A 27,148-nucleotide genomic window follows, 5' to 3' on the forward strand; every position below is an offset into this window, starting at 1 on the left:
TTCCATGTAAGAGTGTGGAAAAGTTCAACTTCATGTGTCGTAGTGATTTCCTTTGTACAATAGAGAAACTGTGAGGAAGCCTTAGAAGTAGAGCAGCTAAACTGAGTCATGTGAGGTGTGGTGATTTGGATAAACTTACATTCAAGCTGAGATATGCCTGACAGAGTGAGGAAAGTTGATGAACTGTGTGTGGGAGAGAGACAGTGAGGTCAAAGAATACATTTATGGACTGGCAGAGCAAAGAAGAAAACTTGCTCTGTAGGTCTGTAAAGCCTGGGTAAGGGAAGGGACAGGAAATGATGTTGAGCATAGCCTAACAAGCATTGTTAAAAAGCTTATGCTGCATGCTGAGGAGGACAGCAGGAGCCCATGAAAGCTCTAAGCACAGGAATTTTATTATATTCTGATTTGCGGTTTTAGCCAGCTAGGGCTAGGGAGGTCGTTTGGTCAGGAAGTGCTTGCTGTGCATGTGTGGACATGAGTTGGATTCCTGGAACCCATAGTATCTGTGATTACCTCATCCTTCTAGGCTTGAAGGAAAGCCCTGTCTGCATAGCTGGGTGGTGTCATCTAGCCGAAGCCCAAGTCAAAATGCACAGACCTAAGGAAGCTATTCTTTCTTGCAATCAAGGTATTCTTGATGGACTTTGTGTTTGTACATAAGGGGGACCAATGCTGTTTGCCTTAGTGGAACTTGAGAAAGATACTATTGTTCCAATGATGGACTTTTTTTTTTTTTCATATTAAATTTGTGGTTGATTTAAATTGCACTGAGGAAGAGAAATCAATGCTAACCCTGTGTGCGTGTCTGCTAGTGTCTTTAGCTTTAAGGTGTGGGCTTAGGTATGAAGGTTTGATGTTTCAACAAGGAACTTTCTGGTATGGTGAGGCGTTTCATGAATTCTTACTGTCATAGATATAGATGAGAGATAATTCTTTGTCCTTGACCCAGTTAGTTGACAAACTTGCATTTGACAGTGGATTCTAATTCAGTTTCTCTCCTCTTCCACTGCCCTGAATTTGCTAGCTGCAGAGGACTAGTAGCCTTTGTTATTCTTAAGCGTCTTCAGTTTTAATGCATACCATGTGAGGATAGAGGTCTTAAATTTATGTGTTTAGTTTTAAATTGAGGTCTTTCTAGAAGAATTTGAGAGTTTATTTGTATTTGAATTATTCATTTCTATATATATATATGTAATATAATTATATGTACATATATATATGTATATATATTAGGAATTTTACTCACAATATGTGCAGTGTATTATGATATTCTTTAAAAGAAAACCTTACATTTTTAAGATTGACTCTATGTTATGTGTATGAGAAAGTCTGCATGTATGTTTATGCATCGTTTCTTGCATTGCTTGTGGAGGGCAGAAGAAGGGACATGGGATCCCTGGAACAAGAACTGTAGATGATTGTGAGCTGCCCTGTGGGGGCTGGGAATCAGACCTAGGCTTTTTGGAAGAGCAGCCAGTGTTCTTAACTGCAGAGCCATCATGTCATTATTTAAAAGTTTTTTTTTTTTTTTAGCCCACCTTTCTTTCTTCCTCCCTTCCTCACTCCCTCCCTTCCTTTCTTTTATCCTTCTTCCTTTCTTCCTTCTTTCCTTGCTTTCTCTGTATGTGTGCATGTATACATGTACACATGTCATAATGTAAGTGAAGACGTCAGAGGACAACTTACAGAACTCTGTGTCTCTTACCATATGGTCCTGGGCACTGCAGTCAGGCTGCCAAGCTAGACAACCACCATTGCCAGCTGTCTCACTGGCTCTATACCATTCTTACAAAGCAAGCAGATTGAATCACTAGAGCTCAAGTCCTGTGTCCTTAATCTTGTCAGCTCTGAAGACCATAGATAACTTTGGTGCATCAGGTGGCAACCTTCATCAGAAGAATCTTTGTCTTCGTCTGAAAGCAGAGGCTTTGCTTAAACTCTCAGATGGTGCATCTTCGGAGGAGGCAGTTCGTACCCTTGATCAGGTACGTAGGCTGAGCCTTCCCTTTCAACTTCAGCTTCCAGGTACTGGGCACCAACCGTCTCTCCCATTCATATGTTTACCACCGTACATTTGAGTTACAGACACAAATTTAGTATCTATCTTTCACTCTTGAAACTCTTTGCTATTTGTGTGCCTTGAGGTTAAATACCTCAGTACTTCTTGTGAGGAATTTGTTTCAGTGCCTGTTCTCCCATCTTGTTTCTGTGCTTTTGAAATAGCACTACTTGGTTATTAACAATTTAGGACTTTGACTTTTTTCTTTAGAAAATGTTTTATAGATTATTGATCAACTGATGACTTAATAGCTTCATGTTAAACAATGCAATGCTTGCCTCATCCTCAGACGTTGATTTGCTTTTAAAGGAGGGAACCGATTTCTTCAGGCTATTGAAATTCCTTACTGAGAGAACACAGTGAGGAGATCATGAGTTTTAGCAACACTGTTCCTTTTAGTGCTTTGTTGGATATATTAGTTATTGCGAGTTTTGTTTTTTTTAAGTCATTGCTTTGTGTATTTCAAAGGATTTTACATTCTATGTCATTTCTTTAAGTGACATCAGCCCTTGGCCTCCTTCAAGAACTCTTTAAGTATTAGGATGTGATAGTTCATGCCTAGTACCCCAGCACAGAGCCTCAGGCAGAAGGATGGTCATGAGTTCAAGGTCAACCTGTGATACATTATGAATTGCAGGCCAGCCTGAGCTACACTGAGACCCTGGTTTAGAAAACCTAGCATCTTATACTGTCCTTGTCTTTTCTCAGTATGTATCTTGTGTAGATGCTTTATAGATAATTTTCCAATACCTTCCCCACCCTTCCAGAAAACATAATGGAAAGTTTCTTTAAAAACTGTGGAGTCCATATCTGAAACAGAAAATTTGTTGAGGGCAAAACATCATGTCATGCTAGAAAGCAAAGAAACGAACCATACTAAGGAGACACAGGATCGTAGCTGTCCACCGAGGGCAACAGGGCGTGTACTGAGGGGAAACCATGCTTAAATATGTTTAAGTTCCAGTGTGTGTGATGCTTCCACAAAGAAAAAAATTAGAACAGCGTTTTGAAAGCATCACTGGCTGATGCTAAGGAACACAGAGTAAAGTGTGAAAGCATTCGTCCTGCCTCCCTATGAACTGCTCCTCATATAGCCAAACAGATAGGGGAACTTTCTCTTGGTTTAAGTATTCTGCATGATAAGGAAAAGTCCTAGATAGACTAGAAATCTCCATTGTATAATCTTTAGTGAATAAAGAGATGTAGCTGTTAAGGATCAGTGGCTTCCATAGATAAAAAAGATAGTCTGACCACAACGATGACAAATAGCATATTATCATGAGAACATCAGACCCGTATCAGGTCAGGCACCCAGCCCCACGTGTTGACACAGAGTCCAGTGAGAAGGTCAAGTAGCATGAGAACATACTTAATGAAAACGTAGCGTTAAAACACTATGACAAATAGTCTCTACTGTCAGTTAAATTGTAAGGATGAAACCAGAGAAGCAGAAGGGGACCCTATACTTTAGAAGTTACTTAAAAGAGCTATCATCTAATTGAGATATATGTACCTTAGTTAAATTTTGACTAAAGTCGAGTCTCTCAAATTCTTCCTGGTGAAACTAGGAAATCTGGTGCTAAGAGAGCCATACAATTGGCTTTGTATCTGAGAATGGTAGTAAGGTTGCCATTTACAAATGACTTTATCTTAAGTGTGTATGCTGAAATATCACAGATGAGTGATACCTGACATTTGTTTGAAATGCATCTGAGGGGTATGGCAAAAGGTGGGTATAGTGTTGGGAAAACAGAGCATCTGAGTTTATAACTCTGTAGCTGGGTAGTGGGTATGCAAGGCTGCTGGACTTAACTTTCCTGGGTATTTGAAGTGTTCCCAATTGAATGATAAAGACTCAGAATCTTGGTAGTGATGGGACTATGACGAAATTCTGTAAGTCCTTGTTTTTCTGTGGTTCTTCTTCAAGTAAAGCAAATACCCCCAACCTGTCTGGAGAGACTTGTAACAGATATCCATTGTTTTCCATCTAGGTTTCTGACGTAGATAATACCCCAGGACTGCTGGTTCTCCAAGGCCTCGCCTGTCTGAACACAGGCGCTGTGGACAAGGCTACAAAGGTTGGTGTTTTTCATTCAAGTGGAAAACTATTTGAAGTCTAAAAGAGGGTTTGTGGATTTAGCTCAGTGGTACAGTATCTGTCTACATAGTTTAAGGCCCTAACTTTGGTCTCAGGAACCAAAAAGAGAGTAAAATTGAATGTAAAATAAAAAAAGTAAAGAAAACACCCAATTAAGAAATAAAATTCAAGAGCCATTTATAAATATTTTGTTGTATTTTTTTGTGTTTTGGTATTTTTCCTGTATGTATGTCCTTGTGCCATGTTTGTGCCTGGGTCCCAAGGAGAGAGCATGGGATTCCTGATGGTTATCAGCTACCATGTGGGTGCTGAGAATTGAACTTGGGACTCTGGAAGAAAAAGCAGCACTCTTAACCCATGAGCCATCTCTCCAGCCCCCATTTGTTTTTAATGGCCATGGAGTTGACAGGTATTTCTTCCGCAGATCATGGAAGACCTTGTAACCTCTTACCCTGATCTAGCTGAGGCTCACGCTCTTGAGGGTCGGGTTCACTTTACTAAGAAGGACTACGTGCAGGCAGAAGTGAGGTAAGACTCTATGCTCCAGTAATATCCTACGTACTCTCAAAAACTTGAAAGGGGCGTGATGAAGGTCTCATTTTAGATCCCCGTGCCGTGCCGTGTGTGTGTGTGTGTGTGTGTGTGTGTGTGTGTGTGTGTGTGTGTGTGTGTGTTTAATTTCACTTGTAGCACAGGAACTATAAATTTTTCTGTAATCTAACTAGCTCATCATAATGCTTAGTTAGCCAATGTAATATTTGGCCCTGTGCTTAGTTTTTTTGTTTGTTTTTTGTTTTTTCAAGATAGGGTTTCTCTGTGTACCCCTGGCTGTCCTAGAACTCACTCTGTAGACCAGGCTGGCCTCGAACTCAGAAATCTGCCTGCCTCTGCCTCCCAAGTGCTAGGATTAAAGGCATGCGCCACCACTGCCTGGCTGGCCCTGTGCTTCTTAAAAGCTCTTCTTCAATAACATAATTTTTTGCTTATTATAGTCTAAATTCTGGAGTCATGACCTGTTTTAAATTTGGGAATTTTTTGTTTATTTATTTTCTACATATGGGTGTATTGCCTGTATATATGTTTACCACATGTGTGCCAGGTAGTGCAGAGTTGAGATTATGGTGTCAGATCCCCTGAACCTGTAGTTACAGTTTTGGGCCTCTGTGTTGGTACTAGGAACCCAGGTCCCCTGGAAAAACAGCAGGTACTCGTAGCCTTGAGCTGTCTCTTTAGCTCCCACATTTGGGATTCTTGAATTACCTAACGTGATTGTTTTATTTTGGAGTCTCTTATGTTTTACACACACATGCACATGTACACGTATACATACATTTTGGAATCTTTTATGTTTTACACACACATGTGTGCATACACACATAGACAACATATACATAAACACATGCACAAACACACACTCACATATACACATGCATACAAATACAATGCACACATAAATACACGCATACACATACATTCACACACATACATTTATACATACAAACCCATATTTATACACTTAATACTCCTTTTCCCTTCCCTTCGGTGATTTAGTTTCCAAAGAGCACTTGAGAAAGATGCTGAAGTTGCTGAATATCATTACCAGCTTGGACTGACATACTGGTTCATGGGTGAAGAAACAAGAAAAGACAAAACAAAGGCTCTTACCCACTTTCTAAAGGTGAACCAGCACTACTGCTAAGTGTTTTGGTTAGAGTGGAGATTGGTTAAATCATCAGATGGTGTCAGATTAGTTACTTAAAATGACTAGTTACTGAAGTATCTTTTTGCATTTCATGTCTCATAGAAGAGGTTTTGTGAAAGCATGCTGTGGGGTTTTCTAGGTAAAAATTCAAATCCTGAAAGTATAAAAGTATCTGTTTTGGAAATCTACGTTCTAGAAGTGTAGCCATGGTGACTGTGGAAGGAACACTGTTTTAGCTGATGACTCTGTAGTTTGTGGTCCGTGAGTCTGTATTTTTAGCTTCCTGTTTTTATAGACATTTAGCATCTATGTCTTAAATTCTGATTTTCTTAGGAGAGCATAGTAATTTGACAATGGCTTTAATTTTACATTTGTCTTATCAAAGAACCGTTAGTTATTTATTGTGTCTGCACCGTGGCCAGCTTTCCCTTCTGTTTTAAATTTCACACTAAAGGATTGTTTGGCATAATGCTATACTTCTAATAAAATAGTTTATTTTTTTGATTAGTGTGCTGTATCAATGCATATGTACTATATGCATTGAGACAGACTTTTAATACCACATTATTGATGTTTATTTCCAAGGCTGCGAGACTGGATGCACACATGGGTAAAGTTTTCTGCTACTTAGGCCATTATTACCGAGATGTGGCTGGAGATAGAAACAGAGCCCGAGGGTGTTACAGGAAAGCTTTTGAATTAGATGACAATGATGCTGAGTCTGGAGCTGCTGCAGTTGACCTGAGCCTGGAGCTTGAAGACACGGTCTGTCTCATGACCACTTTTGTCTCTTACTCTTTTACCCCAGGATATAAATGGAAATGGTTTTTATGATGATATACATATTTGAAAGTTATTAGTTTTTCTTTTTCTTCGTAGGTAAAATAGAAATATCTTTGTATTTGTTTATAAACCACATTTTCTTTTCATTGGTAGATAGATACTGAATTACTTGTCAGTTTTCCATGTGTGCTTTTACATGGCTATGCACATGGATGCATGGTGTTCATGGGTATATGTGCATGAGTGTATGGGCCTGAGGTCATTGTCAGGTGTCTTTCCTTGATAGATTTATGTTTTTACTTTTTGAGAGTGGACTGTTGAGCGAGCCTGAAGCTCACTGGTTCAGCCAGGCTAACCTGCCAGTGAGCTTCAGGGCTCTGTCTGGTCCCCATCTCCATTCCTCAGCGCTGGGGTTTCTGGAGCACTGCCCACCCCCAGCTTTCCCATGAGATCTACAGATCTGGCCTCAGGTCCTTCTATTCTAGCTAACTTCCTGATTTCTCATTTTTTAATTAAAATTAGTTTACATATTTCATTGTAAATTGGGAACGAAAAATGGGAACCGAAAATGTGTCTATATCTTGTGTATAATTGTTCTGTATTTTTATATTTAACATCCCTGACATTGATATTTTCTCATTAGGAAACTGCGTTAGCTATCTTGACAGCAGTAACTCAGAAGGCAAGTGCTGGAGCAGCTAAGTGGGCGTGGCTGAGGAGAGGACTGTACCATTTGAAAGCTGGTCAACACTCTCAAGCAGTGGCTGAGTAAGTTGTCTTACTGTATTTACATTTAAACAGGATAGTGCTTTCTTAAATTTCTTTGCTTTTCTTAAATTTCTTATAACATGACCTTTATAAGTGGTTTCTTACCAAGATGCATTTTGAGGGAAAGGTAACAAAATTTACTATGATTAATTGGATGCTTATTGCTTGCAGGGCAGTAGAATTTAAAGTGGTCAAGACATGCACTTGGTTGAGGCGTTAGCCAGTTAACTCTCTGTTGGCATCATAATTCAGTAGATCCCTCAGAAGACATTTCAGTAATGAAAGCTGAGGTCTCTGCTGTTACGCTGATACTTGTTGGCTTAGGCAAGGGAGACTGTGGTGGCAGCTTGAAGGGTGTTTTGGAGAGGCTCATATGTGATGGATTTTAGTCATTTGTTCTGAACTGAATTTCAGGGTAAAAATATTGAGTGAAGAGAATTCACTTGTGATGTATGTTAATTTCTAGAGAGTAAATAATCTGCTTTTTTAAATAAGATTGCAAATTGATTAGAAGTATAAGCATCCCTCTTAGTCCTGTATTTCAGGAATTTACTAGGAGGACTGACAGGCAAACAGAGCTGTCCACTTATCCTGGTAGGTTAGAAAACAAGTTCTGTCAAATAATACAGAAAAAGACATCATGGTCAGCATTTTCCCGAAAGAGCATTTTGTTCATATTTTTTAAAAATTGCTTCAGGAAGTCACCTTACTATTAAAAACATTCAACTTGTAAAAGAGAGAGAGAAGACTGTTTCAAGTACCACCTTTGCAAATCAAGGGACGTATGGATGATTTAATTGAACTGCTTATTTTATGCATTCCTTTAGATGTGGATGGAGTTCTGTCATTTACAATCCTTCCCCTGTTTCTTAAATGTTTAAGCTTACAGGCAGCATTAAGGGCAGACCCAAAGGACTGCAATTGCTGGGAGTCCTTAGGAGAGGCGTACTTAAGCAGAGGTGGCTACACAACAGCCTTGAAGTCGTTTATGAAAGCCAGTGAGCTCAACCCAGACTCCACATACAGTGTGTTTAAGGTGGCGGCGATACAGCAAATCCTAGGCAGGTACTCAGAGGCCATTGCACAGTACCAGCTGATCATTAAAATGAAAGAAGATTATGTGCCTGCCTTAAAAGGTAATTTCTTTTCAAAACTTCCTTTTTAAAAATTTTTAATAATATTGAACTATAAAACCTCCAAATTTTCTACCTACCTGTATTAAATAACTTGAAAATAATATAGTCAATAGCAAGTATCTGAAACAAATTGCTTATTAAGAATTTCTTGATTTGATTATTTGATTCGATTTGATTATAAAAAGGTCAAGTTTTGCTTCCTCAACAGCTCATAAGTGGTAATATGGTAGAGATTTAACTTTTAGATAAACGGAACAAAAGCTATTGGACCCCAAATATATCTTCCAAAAATTTTTCTCTGGTACTATGTGTCCTAGTTAGAGTTTCTGTTGCTGTGAAGAGCAGTCTTTTATAAAGGAAACCATTTAATTGGGACGGGCTTACAATGAAGAGGTTTATTCATTGTCATCATGGCAGAAGCATGGTGGCAGGCAGGCCACGGTGCTGGAAAATTAACTGAGAGCTCTGGATCTGGATCTGAGGGCAGCAGGGACAGATAGTTATACTGGGCCTGGCTTGAACATCTGAAACCTCAAAGCCAATTTCCAGTGACACACTTCCCCCAAAGTGTCACTAAGAGTATTTGCGAGCCATTTTTATTCAAACCAACACACTATGTTTTGGTATTGCAATATTCCCAGAATATCTAAATCCTTTTTAAAAATTTATTTTATAAGTTACAGTAGCTTTTTGAGTTTTTGAGCGTGTATTACCCGTTTATAAACTAAAGCCTCTTATTTATTTGAGTGGCTCTTCTTCAGATCCTGTGTTGGCTTGCAGTTAGAATCACTTGTCTTTTTCTCCTCTCACCTCTTTCCCTTTTTCCATTTACAAAACTTTCCTTAAGAGAAAGAAAGAGCCTACATTTATGAAATATTTCTTGGCACTTGAGGAATTTACTGTTTCATTTCATTTTTACTGTATAGTTTTCTACACAGATTTAAAATAAAAGGTTGAATACCGTTTTTGTTTTGTTTTTTTCTTTTGTCTTTTTTTTTTTTTTTTTTTTCCTCGAGACAGGGTTTCTCTGTGTAGCTCTGGCTGTCCTGGAACTCACTTTGTAGATCAGGCTGGTCTCAAACTCAGAAATCCTCCTGCCTCTGTGTGTGCCACCACCGCCTGACTTGAATACTGCTTTTTAAACTGGCATCTGTAGTCAAGGCAACGCTGTACAGATAACTTCCTGTGTGTTTTAGTGCTTTTTTTTTTATTGCAAGAGAACCTTGACATTTGAGATCTTTTCTAAATGTATCAAGATTGTATTTAGAGATAATTTTATGAAATAACTGTCTTGTTTTCTGGGAAATGTTCTTAAAAGAACAACTGGTTTATCTCAAGTTTATTCTAAGTGTTACTTTTGTACATTTTAATGGTACACAACCTTCCTTGACTGCAGGTTTGGGTGAGTGCCACCTGTTGCTGGGGAAGGTGGCCTTAGTGGATTTTCTGGATGGAAAAGCTGTGGACTATGTGGAACAAGCGCTGGGATATTTCACCCGGTTAGTACCATCTTTGTTTAGCACTCTTACTTGCTTGGTAGTATAATAAAGCTAAATTTAGAATATAATTCTATGCCTATGCTGTTAGATATAGCAGTTATTCAGACTGTCAAACATAAAGAATTACAGACTAGCCAATTAACTCTGTAGCATACAGACTGAATTTATTTTACACATGGAGAAAGAGACTTTTTTGTGCTCTTTGTAGTGGCTGCTGTGCTGCAGAGAGGAGGGAGCCAGCAGCCTCTTGTGCAGCAGTAGCTCTGTCAGCGTCTCTTTCTCCTGACTCTGACGTGGTGGCTCTCTGCTGCACAGGATAGAGGAGTGGAGCTCCACATGCAGAGTGTGCTTTATACTCATCAGCAGGGTCTGCTTCTGCTTTTAGATAAAGCCGAACGTAAAGAAAAACAAGCTTTCCCATTAGTCCTGGAGAGAAGATAGAAGACAAAGGTGGTGTATCTACTAAGAAAGAATCCGGGAAATTTAAATCTAGAATGTTATAGAAGTGCAATGTATTATTTGTGTTAGATGACTTTAAAAAGTCCACATACTAGATAGGGGTCAGGGAGATGACTCTCAGGTAAAAGCAGTTGCTGGGTAAGCATGAGTTTAACCCCAGCACTCATGCTGACTATGTCTGCACATGCGCCTCTAACTGCTGTTTTGGGAGGCTGAGCCCAAGAAGCACTGAGTCTTACTAGGTCACACACACACAGGCAGCAACAAGTCTATAGACTATCCTGGGCACACTGCTGCATTTCTGTAATCCAAACTACTTGGGAAGGCAAGGCAGGAGGAGAACAACTTCAAAGACAGTCTCAGTAACACCCAAGAGCAACTATAACAATGAGCTGATTTTAAAACTCATTTTTTTTTTAAATTTAAGTTGAAAAGACATGAGTTTGGGCTTTTAAGAGGCTCTTGGTCCTGTGGAGGCTTGATGCCCCAGCATAGAGAGATGTTAGAGAGGTATGGCAAGAGTGGGTAGGTAGGGGAGCACCCTCTTAAGGGTAAAGGGGAGGGGGAGATAATGGGGGTTTGTGCAGGGGAGACCGGGAAGCTGATACAACATTTGAAATGTAAGTAAATAAAATAACCAAAATAATAATAATAATGATAATAATAATAATAGTAAAATATCCATGTTGGTTTATTGTTTAAAAAAAGAAAAGAATGCTATTGCTTTTTTTTTTTCTCCTTTCATGTGTCAGCTTTAGAAATCTGACTAAGATGTTTAAAGGAACTTAGGAATAATATCCTTCCTTCTGAGTCTCACAGGGGTTGGGCTGGGTCACTGGAATGCTTGGTGTTTCTCAGGAAGACATTAGGAAATGGGTTCTGACTAGACTCATGGAGTATGAAAGGCTATGAAAACGCTCTGTCTGCTTATCCGTCTGCTTGTGACATAGCAGTTTGTAGTACCTGGGTATTGGGATTTGCCTTCGACCACTTTTAACAATTACGGTAAAGAAAAAAATGCAAAATTTCCTGCCACATAAAATGATCAGTTCCTCCCACCTTGCCTTTTTCTAGATCTTTTTCTTTCTAGTAAGGAGGTGATAGGGTATAGTTCTGTTACTTGACCAGTGAGACATGCACAGAGCCTGACATTATTCTCGGTCAGGACTGCATATAGGCCTTCTGTTCTAAGGATACAAAGTCCTGAGCCACAGGCTTTTGGACACAATTTTGAAAGCCTTTGTTTATCTGGCAGGGCCCTGCAGCATCGAGCTGATGTGTCTTGCCTTTGGAAGCTCGTGGGAGATGCCTGTACCTGTCTGCATCCTGTTTCTCCATCTAAAGTGCATGTTCATGTCTTAGGAGCCCTTCTCGGCCAAAAAGAAGGACAAGAAGTCTTAAAGAAAGAGGAACTCCTGAGTCTTGGAGGAAGGTGACTTACAGAGATTACCAGTCATTGGCATTAGAGTTGAATTTGAACATTAGATTTTAAACACACCTATCCCATTCATTTTTATTTTTCTGTAGGTGTTATGGTCGTGCATTAAAATTGATGTCTACATCTAATACATGGTGTGATCTTGGAATTAATTACTACCGTCAAGTACAACATCTAGCTGAAACAGGCAGCAGCATGAGTGATCTTACTGAGTTACTGGAGAAATCTTTGCATGTATGAAAAGATTTTTATGAACAAGTGTTTTTATGAAAGATGCTATTAATACTTTGTTTTAACATTAGACTACATTTTATTTTTATAAATGCTGCTATTCAAGAAATAATTTAATTTAATTTCACTTCTTTTTAGTGTCTGAAAAAGGCAGTGAGGCTGGACAGTAATAACCACTTACATTGGAACGCTCTTGGTGTGGTTGCATGCTACCGTGGTGAGAATTGAGTAACACTTTTTTTTTTTTTTATTTCATAAGATGTTTGTTTTCAAGCAAGAAAGTTCAGTTACTTTAAGCTCTGTATGTTTCAGGAGTTGGAAATTATGCCCTTGCTCAGCACTGTTTCATCAAATCAATCCAGGCAGAACAAATTGTAAGTGCTCTGTGTGTCTACAAAGAGAACTGCAAAATTCCATGTATTCATTTGCTTTTAAAATTAATGCATTTTGGGCGTGCAGGTGTGCCTGTAGACATCAGAGGGTTGCTTTGGGATGGAGTTGGTTCTCACCGTCCGCTGTGTTGAGGAAGGGTCTCTCTCACTTTAAAAATATTATACTTATTTACTGAGTATGTGTGTCTGTGTGCTTGTGCGTGATTGTGTAACTGTGATTGTCAGGATGATGTTGAGGACTTTAATTTATTCTTTGCTAGTTTTACACACGTACATAAGATGTTTTGAGAATATCCAGCTCTCTATGCTCTTACCTTCCTTGCTCCTCCACTGACCCCTTCATTCCCAAGTCCCCTTCCTACTTTCATGTCGTCGTCGTCTTCTCCTCCCCCTCCTCCTCTTTTTCTGTCTTCTTCTCTTCTTCTTTAAAAGAACTACTGAGTTTAATTGGATTGCTTGTGTGAGCATGGATGGGGGTTACTTGTGGAGTGTGGACATGCTAACAGTAGCTACTCCACTGTAGAAAAAGGCCTCCCGTTCTGTTCTCCGTTAGCCTAGCAGTTAGCTCCCTCGCAGCTGCACAGTAGGATGCTGATGTGCTCAGTCTTGTACAGATCTTGTGCAGGGAACCGTAGCTGCTGTGACTTCATGAGTGCAACAGCCAGCGTTGTCCTGTGCAGAAGCCTGAGCATCCCCTCCCATCCTCCAACTCTTACGATCTTTCTGCTGTCCTCTGACATGTATTTCCTGAGCCTTGGAGGGTGTGCTGTAGATGCCCTATTTAGGGCTGAACACTGAACAGCCACTATATATATATATATATATATTTTTTTTTTTTTTTTACCAGTTTCACTAGTTGTGAGTCTGTATTAACTGCTGCCTACTGTAAAAAGAAGCGTCCCTGAATGAGACCTGTTTGTTTTTATATGTCTTTTAGAATGCTGCTGCGTGGACCAACTTAGGAGTGTTATACCTCGCGACTGAAAACATCGAGGTATAATTAATTATCAATTGTGAGAAATCCTATATGTATTATCTATCCAGTGTGTCAAATATCCTAGTTAATTTGTGGCATTTACTTTATTATGTTGAATGATGAATATGTAAGACTTATTTTTCCTTCAAACTCATGAGACTTCTCGTTTTATATTTATATAAGACCTTTTTGCCTCTGAGACAGTGTCTTTCTATATAGTCCACACTAGCCTTGAACTCACTATGTAGTAGCCATTTGTCTTAGTCAGGGTTTCTATTCCTGCACAGACATCATGACCAAGAAGTAAGTTGGGGAGGAAAGGGTTTATTCAGCTTACACTTCCATACTGTTGTTCATCACCAAAGGAATTCAGGACTGGAACTCAAACAGGTCAGGAAGCAGGAGCTGATGCAGAGGCCATGGAGGGGTGTTCTTTACTGGCTTGCTTCCCCTGGCTTGCTCAGCCTGCTCTCTTATAGAACCCAAGACTACCAGCCCAGAGATGGTCCCACCTACAAGGTGCCTTTCCCCCTTGATCACTAATTGAGGAAATGCCTTACAGTTGGATTTCATGGAGGCATTTCCTCAACTGAAGCTCTTTTCTCTGTGATAACTCCAGCTGTGTCAAGTTGACACAAAACTAGCCAGTACACCATTCTCTTAACATCAGCCTTGTTAGGTAGTTTTTATAGATGAAAACAATTCTCTTATGGATTCCTTTGGTAACAGCACAAATATAAGAGATGTTTGTTTGTATAGCATGTTTAGGTTGGGTGAGTGAAGATAAGAGAGACAATTAGTAATTTTTAATATCTTAAATTTAACCATTGATGTTGTAATTTAGATATTGGCTTTAGCAAATGTTATTACCTTTAAATATCCCAGAGAATTCCTCCCAGTTGAGCGGATGGAGCGGAGTACCTGGAATCATGTTATAGGCCCTATGTGGGAAGTCAAGGAAAGTGCCACATCTTACTGTTCCTTAGTGTAGTCAGTGTGCTAGATCCAGTCCTTGGACAGAAACAAGTTCTGTATTTTTTAAAAATGATTTAAATATTTTTTTAAAAAATATTCTTTTAAGTGAGTGATTCTATCTAGTCACTAACTGCAACAATGATTAGCTTTGTAAGATTGTAAATTGAAATAAATTCATAAATTAGATTTTGACATATGAAAATGTGTTGTAGCTTTGTGTAGCTCAGTGAAAGAAAACACTTGTTGTGGGCAAGGCTCTAGGTTCAGTGTCATGTTCACTAGGCACAATCGTTCAGGAGTTTTCTTCTTCTTAAAAGAAAGTCTTTCCTGAAACCACATGAAATATACAGAAACAGCAGAAAGCAATATGGACTAAGTGTGTTATTGTTGTTGTTTTTAAAGCAGGGGCCAGGGAACATATGAACTTACAGTCCAAGAGGTATCTTTAATGTTGCTTGACTAACTATTGTAGAATTGTGTTGTTAATCTCTCTTTCTTCAGGAGCAGGTCATATCTTCAGCTTCATTGGTTTTGTCTGTTATTCCCTCAATAAGGTGAACTATATTCAGCTGTATTTAATCTTTTATTTTACACATAGTTAGCACATGGTATTGCAAGTTGTGCAGACTAGGTGATGGAGACCTAGAGATAGATTGAGATCCAGATAAAAATAGAGACCTATAGTATTATCACTTTGTAGGGGACCAGAGCTCTTCACTTGTAGAGGAATCTCTAAGACTGTGCAGCTAAAACATTGAATTCTAGTTGTGCTTTAGTAATGGAATTTTATATTTATGTATATTCATGACAGGTTTGAATTTTCTTATGCTTTTTAAACCATTGAAGTTTATGAAATGGCTTGATGTGATATTTTTCGCTTTTTTTTTTTTTTTTTTGCCTAGCAAGCCCATGAAGCATTCAAAATGGCTCAGTCCCTTGATCCATCTTATTTATTGTGCTGGATTGGACAGGTAAGATACAACAATTATTAACAAACTTATCATTGTAAAATAACCTCTTATTAGTGCTAATGTTGATAATATTGCGTGTAGCATTTGAAAACTCATTGCATGCCAATCATTGAGCTAATACCTTTGAATACAAAATTTTAGTTTATCTGTTGTTAATTCTTTGAGGTGTGGCTATTGCTATACTCTTTAAAGATGTAGACATTTAAACTCAGATGTTGTAAATATTGTGACCCAGCTGGCAGTTGTTAAACTTTGAATCCCATGAATGTGATTATTAGTTTGCCTAAGAAATCAACCTAGAACTATTAATAAGCTTGCATTTGCAAAGATTATTCACATTTACAAAGATTATTGTGGTTGTTGTTTTCTAATGTTCTATAAAATCTTCATATTGTGATGTGTACTTATGAGTATTTTCTCTTTGACCAAGTTTAGATTTTTGTACTGCCACATAGGTTCATTGTTAGTAGCTTGGATCTGTCACTGATTATTTTACTCTAGTCATATCAGTTAAAACATGGTATTGCTGGTGACTGGATGACTTGTCTGAATTGGAATGAATTGCTGAATAGCTCAGCAACAGTAGCACCACATGCATCAGAAACCTTAGTTAAAGACTAGGTGTGTCTCTTCCTGTGGTTTTGTACCGTAGTCTAATTTGAATTCTCTGATTCGAGCAGAAATAGCAGGGCAATCTCCAGTTTCCTTTCCTCATTAAGTGCAGTGGCACCTGGGAGCAGGGTATTTTGTGCTGTCCTCTGTATCAGGTATTAGACAGGGAACACTGAGATTGTATTTCTGCCAGATGTCAATCTTATGATGAGATTCTTCCAGGGTACGTTGTGTTACTCCAGATTAATAAATACTAGCAGAGTTACCCACATGTTAAATGTTTAATATTTTGTTCTCTAAAATAATTATCTCAGGATACTACTCATAGGCTTAGTTAGAAATGGGAACATGGAAGTGAAAGTTAACTTTGCTTTGAAGTATACCTTGTAAATCTCTGGTTTTTCTAAAACCACTTTATCATCATTTTTATTTCTTTTAAATTAATTAAAATGTTTTAAAAATTCTTTTAATAGGCTCTTATTGCAGAAAGAGTTGGAAGTTATGATACCATGGATCTCTTCAGGCACACTACAGAGCTCAGTATGCATGTAAGAGTCTGAATGTTCTTTTTGGGCAAACATTATCCCTGCTAACAAGATGAATAGAGTCTGGGAATACTGGCCCTCCAGAGGTGGAGGCAGGAGGATCTGGAGTTCAAGGTCATGTCCAGCTACAGAGCAAGTGTGAAGTCAGCCTGAGCTACATTAAGTTCTGCCTCAAAAAACCAAAACCAGAAATAAAAAGTAAAAGAAACAAAACAAATAGTGGCATAGAGGTATAAAATGTATAAAATGTTAATGATAGTTATTGTCTTTACTCTGTCTTAACGCAGATAAACTGTCTTTATGGGAAATATTTGTTTTTATCTTCAGTGTTCAAGCTGATGAAAAAATGACAGGGAGATTACATTTTTTATTGATTTATTTTTCTGTTTATGGGTGTTTTGCCTGCCTGTATGTCTGTGCACCAAGTGTGTGCCAGGTGTCCATGGAGGCCAAAGGAGGGCATTGGAGGGCCCGGGGTTGATGCTACAGACAGTTGTGAGCTATGATGTGGGTGCTGCGAGCTGAGTCTGGGTCTTGTGTAAGAGCAGCCAGTGCTCTTATCCACTGAGCTGTGTCTCCAGTCTCCACATTGAGATTTATTACATGTAATAAGAGTAATATTGAAAAGAAATTGAGATTATAAGAAAGAATAGACATGATGGCTTTAGTTGATAACTAGACTCTGAGATACATTGAGTTAGTTTTGTTTAACCTGTGGAAATGGTCCGAGAAGGGGAAAATCAGCCCATCTGGCAAGCCTCTGTTTTTTACTCTTTATTGCATTTGATTTTCCTCAGGTTTAGAGAAGCGATATTAAATTTATCCCAACCATTTTTCCCCCCATGGAATCTTTTGTTAAAGGGTCTTAAGGAAGACTAAGCTATGATGCTATTGTTATTGAAATATGCTATTTTATTTCTTAGTTTTAATGAAATATTTATTATTCTAAGCTTAATTTTTCTTTTAAGACTGAAGGAGCAATAGGTTATGCATATTGGGTTTGTACTACATTACAAGACAAGAGCAACAGAGAAACAGAGCTGTACCAGTACAACATCCTTGAGATGAATGCTATCCCTGCGGCACAGGGCGTTCTCTGTAAATATGTAGGTAAGTATTGGATATAGTGCAGTAGCACACTCCTGAAATGACTTAATTTTCTTAAATTCACCCATTCAGATGCTAACGTGACTTTTTGTTGCTACTTGGAAGGAGTACAATTATTAAATGAAAGTAATGACTTTGAAAAAGTGATTAATCCCCTTTATTTCTTTCTGACTGAAGATGTCCTTGTAGTAATGGAAGTGTGCTGAAGGTTAGTGGTTCTGAGTCACTGCTGCTGTCTTTCCTCTCGTCCTCAGTGTGGGCACCAGACATTTTACTTCCCTTAGCTTATATTTACTTCATCTTTGAGGAAAAAGATCACAACTCCCAAGTTGTATAGTTATAGTTAGGAGAATTAGAAAAGATAATATATAGGAGACCCCCGAACCCACACCCAGGGATGTTACCCTTTCCTGTTAACTCCTGATTACCCTGTAAAATGTTGGAAAAAATACACTTAGATTTAGGAAACTGGCAGAGTGGTAAAGTTTATTAGCTTTACCTGGTAATAATTTCCTTTGTTTTTAAAATAAAACCACCACTCAGCTTTTTATCTTCACTTCGCCTCACTTCACTTCACTTCACTTCACTTCACTTCACTTCACTTCACTTCACTTCACTTCACTTCACTTCACTTCACTTCACTGAGTCCTTAGGCGGACTGTACAACTGAATTTCAACTGTCTTACTTGTGATATGAAAGGAAAAGTACCTACTACTTAGGAACTTGTATCTATTTCAGAGATATGAGTGCTACACAGTGGTAGGCTGGGCATTTGGCAGAAATAGTCATAGAAAGTAGCAGCAGAATAACATGGAGTAAAACACAGGACAGAAAAGGGTTCTACCTAAGAATCGACATTCCGTTCTCTTGTGCCTTTACTATGTGCAGAGAGAGGGTAATGCGTTCACAGGCATCAGCGCATCGGGACGTTGTCGTCTATTGCAGTGTGCTGACAGGAAGGGCACAGCTAAGTCCCCAGAGATAAGGAAGTGTTAACTCAGAAGTCTTATTCGACACTTTCCTTACTTTAAAACAACGTAAAGGATTTACATAAAGAGGTAAATCTCTTAATAAAATGCAGATACCTAAAATGATGAACGAAATTTTCTAACAATTGTGCACAGCTGATTCTTAAACAGTGGAACTATTTTCATAGACTTGTGTAAATGCCGTGTGCTTGGCCAGAAACACTAACATAGTAGAAATAGAACAAAGAGAGAATCTGATGAGCGTGTCTAGACCATCTCTGTCTGTCCTACTGAGTTCATGTAACGTGGCGTATGGAGCGTCTAACTCTTTCCTATGGTATTGTGATCTTGTGGAGTGAGTGACCTTAGGGATTTAGAGAATGACTTCGACTATGATTTTCCTCTGATGTTAAAACCCGCCCACCACATAAGACTCTTACTTGCCTTATACCTCATTAAACACTGCTGGGGATGTGAAAACCTGTTCTTCAGTACTACCTTAAGTGAACTAGATAAGGTAATGTTTTCTTTGTTAAGAGCACTGACTGCTTTTCCAAAGATCCTGAGTTCAAATCCCAGCAACCACATGATGGCTCACAACCATCCATAATGAGATGCCTTCTTCTGGTGTGTCTAAAGACAGCTACAGTGTACTTACATACAATAATAAATAAATCTTTAAAGAAAAAAAAAAGAACAAAAGAAAGTACCTAGATCCATTTCTCTGTTCCTGGTATGAGGAACTGAATTATTTTTTTTATAACATATAGAGCCACCACGAGAAAATCATTGGTAAATTAAATCATAAGAGGTTTAATTGGTTAGCTCCCTCCAGAAAGTATGAAATTCTGTAAGAACTAATAAAAAAAAAATTTAAATCCTGAATATAGTGTTGGAACTAATTTTGGTGGGTTATAATTTCAAATAATTTTACTTTAAGGTAAACATCTTTTTTCTTTTTAAACCAAACATGACAAGATAAAACATAAGATAAAACAAAAACTATTGCATTGAGGCTGGACAATGTAACCGGACAGAAGGAAAAGAACCCCAAGAGTGGGCACTAAGATAATAGCTGGTGTGTGTGTGTGTGTGTGTGTGTGTGTGTGTGTGTCCAACCCTGTGCTTGCTTCTTCATCCTCTGTGAGTTCATATGAGCTTTGCTGAGTTGATTCAGAGAGCCTTGTTCTGGTATTCTCCATCCTCTCTGGCCCTTAGATTCGTTCTTCCTCTTCTGCTGAGTTCTTTGAGCTTTGATAGAGACATCTCAGTTAGAGCTGTTGTGTTCCAAGGACTTGAAGGAAACATGTTTCAATTATAAGTATAACTAGAAACCTCACATAACTCTTCCATATTATTCAGTAATTTAGAAAAATTATCAAAGATCACTGGTATGTTCAAGATAAATTAGACGATTATTCTTAATAATACCATCAACTCAGTTCATAATCTCCTGTTTTGAGATACTGAAACAAGAAGAATTTGTGTTATTTTTGTAAATATAGTCAGGATGAATATACAAATTAAAGATATTTGTGAATTTCCAGAAAGAATTCAGAATTCCGCTTCAGCTTTCACAATGTTGGGTTATTTAAACGAGCATCTGCAGCTGAAAAAGGAAGCCGCCGAGGCGTACCAGAGGTAGGCTGTGCTCCTTTGGTCACTCACCATGTTGTCACTACTCTTGCTGTTTATAGTCTCTTCACAAAAGAACTAATGCGATTTTTGTCACCTTTCCTGGTCGTCATTGTAATACCTCGTGGAAGGTGGAAAGATGCAGTTCCAAGTTTTCAGCTCTATTTTGGGTTCCATTGCCTAGGGTGTGGGTCACAGATCAGGGCACAAAACAAATCCTTGAAGATTCTGTTTTAAAAAATCTATCCCCTGTAGTCAGACAGGTAATAACAACATGAATATTTGCTTGACTTACCTTATTATCTATCACATATTTGTTTGTGTAAATAAATGTTTGTTGGATACTGTGTGCCAAGCAGTGTCCTTGGCATGAAAAATTTATCAGGGAATTAAAATAAACAGAGGCCCTCATCTCATGGAACTCCTCAATGGGAGATACTCAATAAGCAAATAATATCTGGTTACTAACAGTTGCTAAGGAAGAATTAGAATAGGCTCTAGGGTCAGAGAAATGGGAAAGTGCATTTTATATTGAGTGATAGTAAGTACTCCCAAATGGAAGGAAGGAGTTTGCTATATTTAACAAACAAAACCCATGTACTAGAGTGTAGTAACTATCCTAGAGACTGGTAGGAAATGAAACAAACTATTTTTCCTTTATAAGGTTAAGTCAGCATGAAAATAACTATTCATTTCATGAGTAACTACTAAATAACTACTAAAAGAGCTGATTGCCTAGCTTTAAGGCACACCACTATTTCAGACGTAAATAAATATTCAGAAGATATGAAGTATCCCAAATAATGAACTACATTCTTTCGCGAATTCCCATATAGTTCAAAGGAACAATCACTAGATGGTACTGGAGGTTATACAATGGTGTTATTTTTTTCAGTTGATGGAAGGTTTACTAAAAAAACAACAAAACAAAACAACCCTCCCACAATTTTCTTATTACAATGTCAGTAAACTTAGAGTAAATAAAATACAGAGTATAGCAGTTAACACATAAAACTAGGCAGCTTACAGTGTTTGCTCCTTTTTTTTAACTACACTCTTGTTATTGTAGACATTGCTGACTCTGACATCACCAAGCTTCAGTCACATGAATATGTACTACTCCTTTTTAACTAACCACAGAAACTGTATTATATGTTGTGATATTTGAGGCTTGAAGCATAAATAGTACATAAATTCAATCAGAAGTGTAGTTTTAATTTTTGCAGCATTTTATGTTTCTTGAACAAGTTGTTTTTCATGCAACATCAAGTAGATTAAAACAAACAAACAAAAAAACCCTTTTTTGATATTTCTCCTGGCAGACTCTTTTTTAAAGAGAAAAGAAAGAAATCATTAAAAGAATAAAAGTTAGCTTTTAGGACATTTCCCTCCTTGCCTACAGAGAACACAGTGGGAGAAGAAAAGGTTGTCTTTAGCTCTTGGTAAATGTAATCTAAGCCCAGCGGGACCTCTTATCTTTTCTGTCAACTCATTGTCTTTTAGTGTTTCTGTATGGAGATCCTCAGAGCACATGAAAGCATTCAATTTTTCTGCCTTCCTACATAAGTATTTTTAAGAGTGTCTTCTGTAAATATTGGTGTGTCAAAATATAACATGGATATGGTCATTGCTTATGTTTCGATTACAAATTTTAGAATATTTATAACTCACATGCAATAATAAATGTCTTGTGAAAAAAGAGTAAGTAGATTACATTTTACTGACAACCTAAAATTTAAATATATTTACGTGCCTTTGTGGTATGAACTTACTGAAATATGAATAAGTGGCCATTAATAGCATTAAAGAATTAGTAGAATTGAAACAATTGAATATAAATCTATGGATATAGGTCAGGAGGAATGTGTAAAACAAAATGTTGCACATACAGAATTCATAATACCTTGTTCTTTTTTTTTTTTTTTTTAAGGGCAACTACACTGTTACATTCTGCTGAAGACCAAAATACTTATAATGTTGCAGTAAGAAACTGGGGTAGACTGTTATGGTAAGGCTGCTTTTCCTCATGAATTCTATGAATCTATATCTTAGGGAAAATCTTGTCCCTGCAGATGTGAAGAGTAGTATCCAGAACACTGGGATACCTTATTCCAAGTGCCAGAATGTGTTAAACTTAAAAACTAGCCTGAGTGTGCCTTGTGAAGAGTGACTCTTGGAGCCCATGTTTTATGGACTGGATAGAGGACCAATTCTCGAATGGAAGCCTACTTAACTAGTTGGGGAATGGGGTTTATTCGGATTGGTTGTATATTTAAATTGGAAATAAGTATTATGGTCTAGGAGCTCCTTTGATATAGTACAAAAAGTTCAGGACATGTAGCTAGGCTTCCCTTAGGTGCTCAGTCTGCTGACTGAAAAGAACAGGCAGCAGTGGCTTTAAGGGGTTGAGGCTAGACCCCCTAGTGAGAGCACGACAGTGGCTTTCAGGGGTTGAGGCTAGACCCCCTAGCGAGAGCACAGATGGCTAGGGAGAGGGTTTATGACTCATGGCTGGGTTCTTAGATCTATAGCTGCCCTAAATTTGAATGGTCTAGTTTGAAACATTAAATTGCAGCTTGGTGCTTTTGGGTCAGTCTTTATATCTCCTAAGGAGCTGCACATGGAGGCATGAGGTAGCCAGTTCTTCCTGTCCCCACCATCACTTAAGCAAGTCCATTCATGGGAAATTTTGCTGGTTGCCTATTAAGTTTTTTTAAACTGTTATATTTTAGTAGTTGGTAGAATTAACTCTGTTTTGTTGAAGTAGAGGATATCTAGAATAAAAAACAAGCATTTTATCTTCTTAAGTTTGATGTTTCATATAGACTATCTTTGAAGAAAATATTACTTTCTATAGAAAATTGGCCATTTATTTTCTTTTAAGAGAAAGATTTATTTATTTTTATTTCATGTGTCTATGTGAGTATCTGTATGTATGTATGTATGTGAAACACGTGTGTCTGATGCCCAGAGGTGCCAGAAAGGGCTTGGAGCACTTGTAACCTGAGTTAATAGGCTGTCCTGAGCCAGCGAGAGTGGGTGCTAGGCACTGACATGGTCTTCTGTGAGAGCAGTGTACGCTTTAACCACTGAGCATCTCTTTAGCCCCATTTGGTTTTAATTGGAAATATCTTGAACACAGATGCTCATGGTACACAATAAGCTACAGTGTGTAAGTTGTTGAACAGCCACCACTCATGTGTAACATGTTAATAATCTGTCAGTTTGCTTCAAGTTTCTGTTTCAAAGACAAAGCCATAATGGTGCTATCCCCTTCCTCCTTTCCCTTACTCTTCTCTCCCTATACATTTCTGAAATTTTTCATTTAAAGAAGTATATATGTACATATTTCCAAATAATCTATCAATGGATAGCCTTCTTTTAAAATTGGAACTTAGTTTTACTATGTTTTATCTTTATAAAACTAATATTTGAAGCAAAGGTTGCTTGGATTTTTAACTTCCATTTATAGCTTCAAAGATTAATATTGTTTTAAAAAATATTTCTATAACATTTATAAGAAACTTTTGGATTATAGTGATAAATACCAGAAGAGTCTCAAAATATTAATTTAGATAAGACTTGGGGTGGGAGAGTTGGCTCAGCAATTTAGAGTGCTCACTGCTTCTCCAGAGGTCCTGAGTTTTGTTTCCAGCACCTATGTGAGGCAGCTCACAACCACCTATAACTCAAGCTTCTAGGGATTCGATACCCTCTTCCAGACTCTACTGTCACCCACATGCATGTGACATAGACTCACACAGACAGACACACAAATACATAAATGAAAGATATTGTTAGGTGATGTCAGATGACTTTATGTGACTTCATGGAAGATAAACAGCCAGCTATTTCACTATTATGACCCCTAATGCATGTTAGTTTTTCTGACTATATATTGAAATACAAAACAATAACATTTTCTCTGAATTTTATTGTGTCAGTATGCCATCCAAAGAATGGCTGTATAGGTAAATTGTTTGTAGGAAGGCTAGGTTTTCACTCTTGACTAAATAATTTATAACTTACTGAAGAATCTAGATCCATACTCTTAGGGTAATATTTAACTAACATACTAAATGTAAAAATTAGATATTTTTTTAAATAAAAGCCAACCTGAAATTGTTCTTATAATGGGATTTAAGTAATGTTTGTGAAGAAAAAACAAAGCGTTAAGAGAGTAGCTAGAATTTTGCAGAGCCATTCATTTTCACATATAATTTATGAGGAAAACAGGTGCAGTCAGATCCTCTCTATGTGTGCCTTCTACTTTAATTCTTTTCAACAACTTGAGCAGTAATGTATTTTATTTGCCAAATTACTATAAAAAAAAGGACATGTAGATAAGTCATTAAATGTAGTCGAGTGAATAAGTCTGAATATTTTTGTATAACCAAAATGAACATTTTTATTTTACAAGTAAGTTGTGCTTCCTTCTTAGCTCCATTGGTGACTATGACAGAGCTATCCAGGCCTTTAAGTCGACGCCACTTGTGGAGCTGGAGGACATCATTGGGTTTGCACTGGCATTGTTTATGAAGGGCCTGTATAAAGAGAGCGGCTCAGGCAAGTAATCATGCCGCTTGAACTTTTTCAGAGAAATAGGATACAGGGATTGTGGTAGGGTTGTGTGTACGTTCATGTATGTTAGTTCATGATTGTGTGCCTGATGTCCTTGGAGGCCAGAAGAGAGCAACTGGAGTTATAGATAGTTGTGAGCTACTGTGTGGATGCTGGGAATTGAACCTTGATCCTCTAGAAGAACAGCCCATGCTCTTAACTGTTAAACAGTATCTCCCGCTCTGGGGTTGCAGTGTTTACTAAAATGTGACTAGGAGTCAGGAGCCATAAAACGTCATCTTATTAGTGTGGGGTGATGATGAATAACCCTAATGAAGAAATTAAAGGGAGCGTCAGTTGGACTTTTGAGAAGGCTGAGGCACAGGTCTTTATGGTGGATATGTAAGTTGGCATTTGAGAACAGATACTTACTATTCTATATTGCTTAAATGAATTTTTTTTGATAAGCAAAAGCTCCAGCTTGTGTTAGTAATTTATTTTTATTTTTCCAAAAATTTTAACTGAAGAAATTCTGATAAACAAGGGCTCTGCCACTATGTATGCAGTGCATTTAAATATTACCTGGTTGGTGAAGGTGATGATTTGTACTAGGAGTGTGATCAGACATTCGTGTTTCCCAGTCTTCTTTTCTACCTAAGGTGACCTCAATGTATATTCTGTAGTCAGAAGGTGGGGATTGTCACTTGTAACAAACATAAAGGTATCCTCTGAGTTACTTTGGAATAGCCAAACCATGGGAGGTTTCATTCTGTCTGCTTGAAAACAAGAGAACCAGGAAGAAGGAATTTCTGTTAGATCTGTTTTGAAAAGTGGATTAGGAGGGGAAAATGCCATGTTTTGTTAGTTAGAATCACTTTTATATTTTGTTTCTTGTCCTCTTCTTTGTAATAGCCTATGAGAGAGCCTTGGCAGTTTGTAAATCAGAGCAAGACAAAGCTCACATCTTGACAGCTATGGCAATAGTGGAATATAAACAAGGGAAAATGGATGCAGCCAAGTCATTTCTCTTCAAATGGTATGTATAGCTGGCTTTAACACTTACCAGTCAGATCCCGAAAGTCTTTAAGATGAGATTTGAACAATGTAAAATAAGTTTTTAATGTTTTAGGAACTTTTAAGTACATGGAAGGAGTTGGACTTGCCTTGTTCTAAGTTGACAATCACAGGTGGAGTTAACTCTCGTGGCTTAATTCATAGCTTTGCCTCTGTCCAATATTGCTTATTTATTATCAAGAATAATTAACCACACGGACCATAAATCTTTAGTGAAAGGAATCCTGAGCTGACTCTGTTCGGTTGCTGAGATTCTCAAAAAGGCTCTCCTCTTCCTCCTCCTCCTCCTCCTCCTCCTCTTCCTCCTTCTCCTCCTCCTCCTCCTCCTCCCTTTGTCTTCAAGTTAATCTAAGGGAGGAAGAAAAGGTTCAAAGATACCTGTGGAACTAACATAGTTCTGGTTTCCGAACACGTTAAAATGAGAACCTGGAATAGTGCAGTTATTTATACAGTACTTGGAGAGTTCTTGAAGCTTGTTTGTTTTGTTTTAGAAGATTGGCTGCAATTCTTCAGGAGCAGTAGATGGTTAATACAGACTATTAGAAAGTGCTTATCAATGAGGTTTGCTGAGCTTGTGAGTGGTACAAATCCTCACAGGACAGAAGGCCCCTCCCCACTTCAGGAAGAGTCTGGTTCCACTACCATACATAGACGCTCTCCTTGGTTTCTGTGACAAGGAACAACACATTGCCTCCATAGCTGCCCCTCAGTCCCAAGGGAGGAATGTCTGTTACACTGAAAATCTCTTACCTGGCCTGCACTGTCCTTGACTGCTTGATGTGCCATGATGAGAAGAGGCCCTTGGAACCTATATATACAAAAATGGAGAGGTTTCTGACCCTCTAAGCAGTGAGGGAAACTGATAAGACCTTCTGAAAATGGCTTCCAGTTTCAACTCTGTGTGACTTTGCTGGGAAGGGCTGAGAACCCATTCTCTAGTTCCAGCCCTAGGGGCCCTGGGTCTCCTTTCTTCTTCAGCTAGAAGCATGTAAGGTCAGGTTCTGTGCTGAGGAGACCAGGGGACGTCCTCAGTCTCTCAGCTGTAGCTCCTTTGTCAGAGAGAGCCTCCATGTTACCTGCCACCCACTAGACCCATGGTGTACTAAAACCTGGGGCTTCTGGTGTTTGTGGTCCCTGTCACTACTGTGGGACTGCA

The 27,148-nt window shown here is 38.2% G+C and overlaps 1 protein-coding gene across 10 annotated transcripts in view; it reads left to right on the forward strand.

The window, feature by feature from the left end:
- Nucleotides 1-27,148, forward strand: part of Ttc37 (tetratricopeptide repeat domain 37) — a 91,614-nt gene that overhangs the window by 24,208 nt on the left and 40,258 nt on the right. For 8 of the 10 annotated variants that reach the window (XM_006517233.3, XM_017315489.2, XM_006517236.4 and 5 more), the window contains 21 exons: nt 530-631; nt 1,849-1,988; nt 4,054-4,140; nt 4,585-4,688; nt 5,712-5,838; nt 6,448-6,627; nt 7,289-7,413; nt 8,296-8,549; nt 9,946-10,048; nt 11,763-11,939; nt 12,035-12,179; nt 12,315-12,393; nt 12,489-12,550; nt 13,506-13,562; nt 15,422-15,490; nt 16,576-16,650; nt 17,616-17,757; nt 20,271-20,364; nt 22,289-22,366; nt 24,800-24,924; nt 25,831-25,954. In XM_006517233.3, the coding sequence (XP_006517296.1) occupies nt 530-631; nt 1,849-1,988; nt 4,054-4,140; nt 4,585-4,688; nt 5,712-5,838; nt 6,448-6,627; nt 7,289-7,413; nt 8,296-8,549; nt 9,946-10,048; nt 11,763-11,939; nt 12,035-12,179; nt 12,315-12,393; nt 12,489-12,550; nt 13,506-13,562; nt 15,422-15,490; nt 16,576-16,650; nt 17,616-17,757; nt 20,271-20,364; nt 22,289-22,366; nt 24,800-24,924; nt 25,831-25,954 (2,449 nt within the window). Of the gene's footprint in view, nt 1-529; nt 632-1,848; nt 1,989-4,053; nt 4,141-4,584; nt 4,689-5,711; nt 5,839-6,447; nt 6,628-7,288; nt 7,414-8,295; nt 8,550-9,945; nt 10,049-11,762; nt 11,940-12,034; nt 12,180-12,314; nt 12,394-12,488; nt 12,551-13,505; nt 13,563-15,421; nt 15,491-16,575; nt 16,651-17,615; nt 17,758-20,270; nt 20,365-22,288; nt 22,367-24,799; nt 24,925-25,830; nt 25,955-27,148 lie in introns of those variants that run through there. The other 2 variants (XR_001780777.2, XR_382438.2) reach the window with 2 other exon arrangements.

The sequence above is a fragment of the Mus musculus genome, chromosome 13 (genome assembly GCF_000001635.26).
Source record: "Mus musculus strain C57BL/6J chromosome 13, GRCm38.p6 C57BL/6J".
In the NCBI taxonomy this organism is placed as follows: Eukaryota; Metazoa; Chordata; class Mammalia; order Rodentia; family Muridae; genus Mus; species Mus musculus.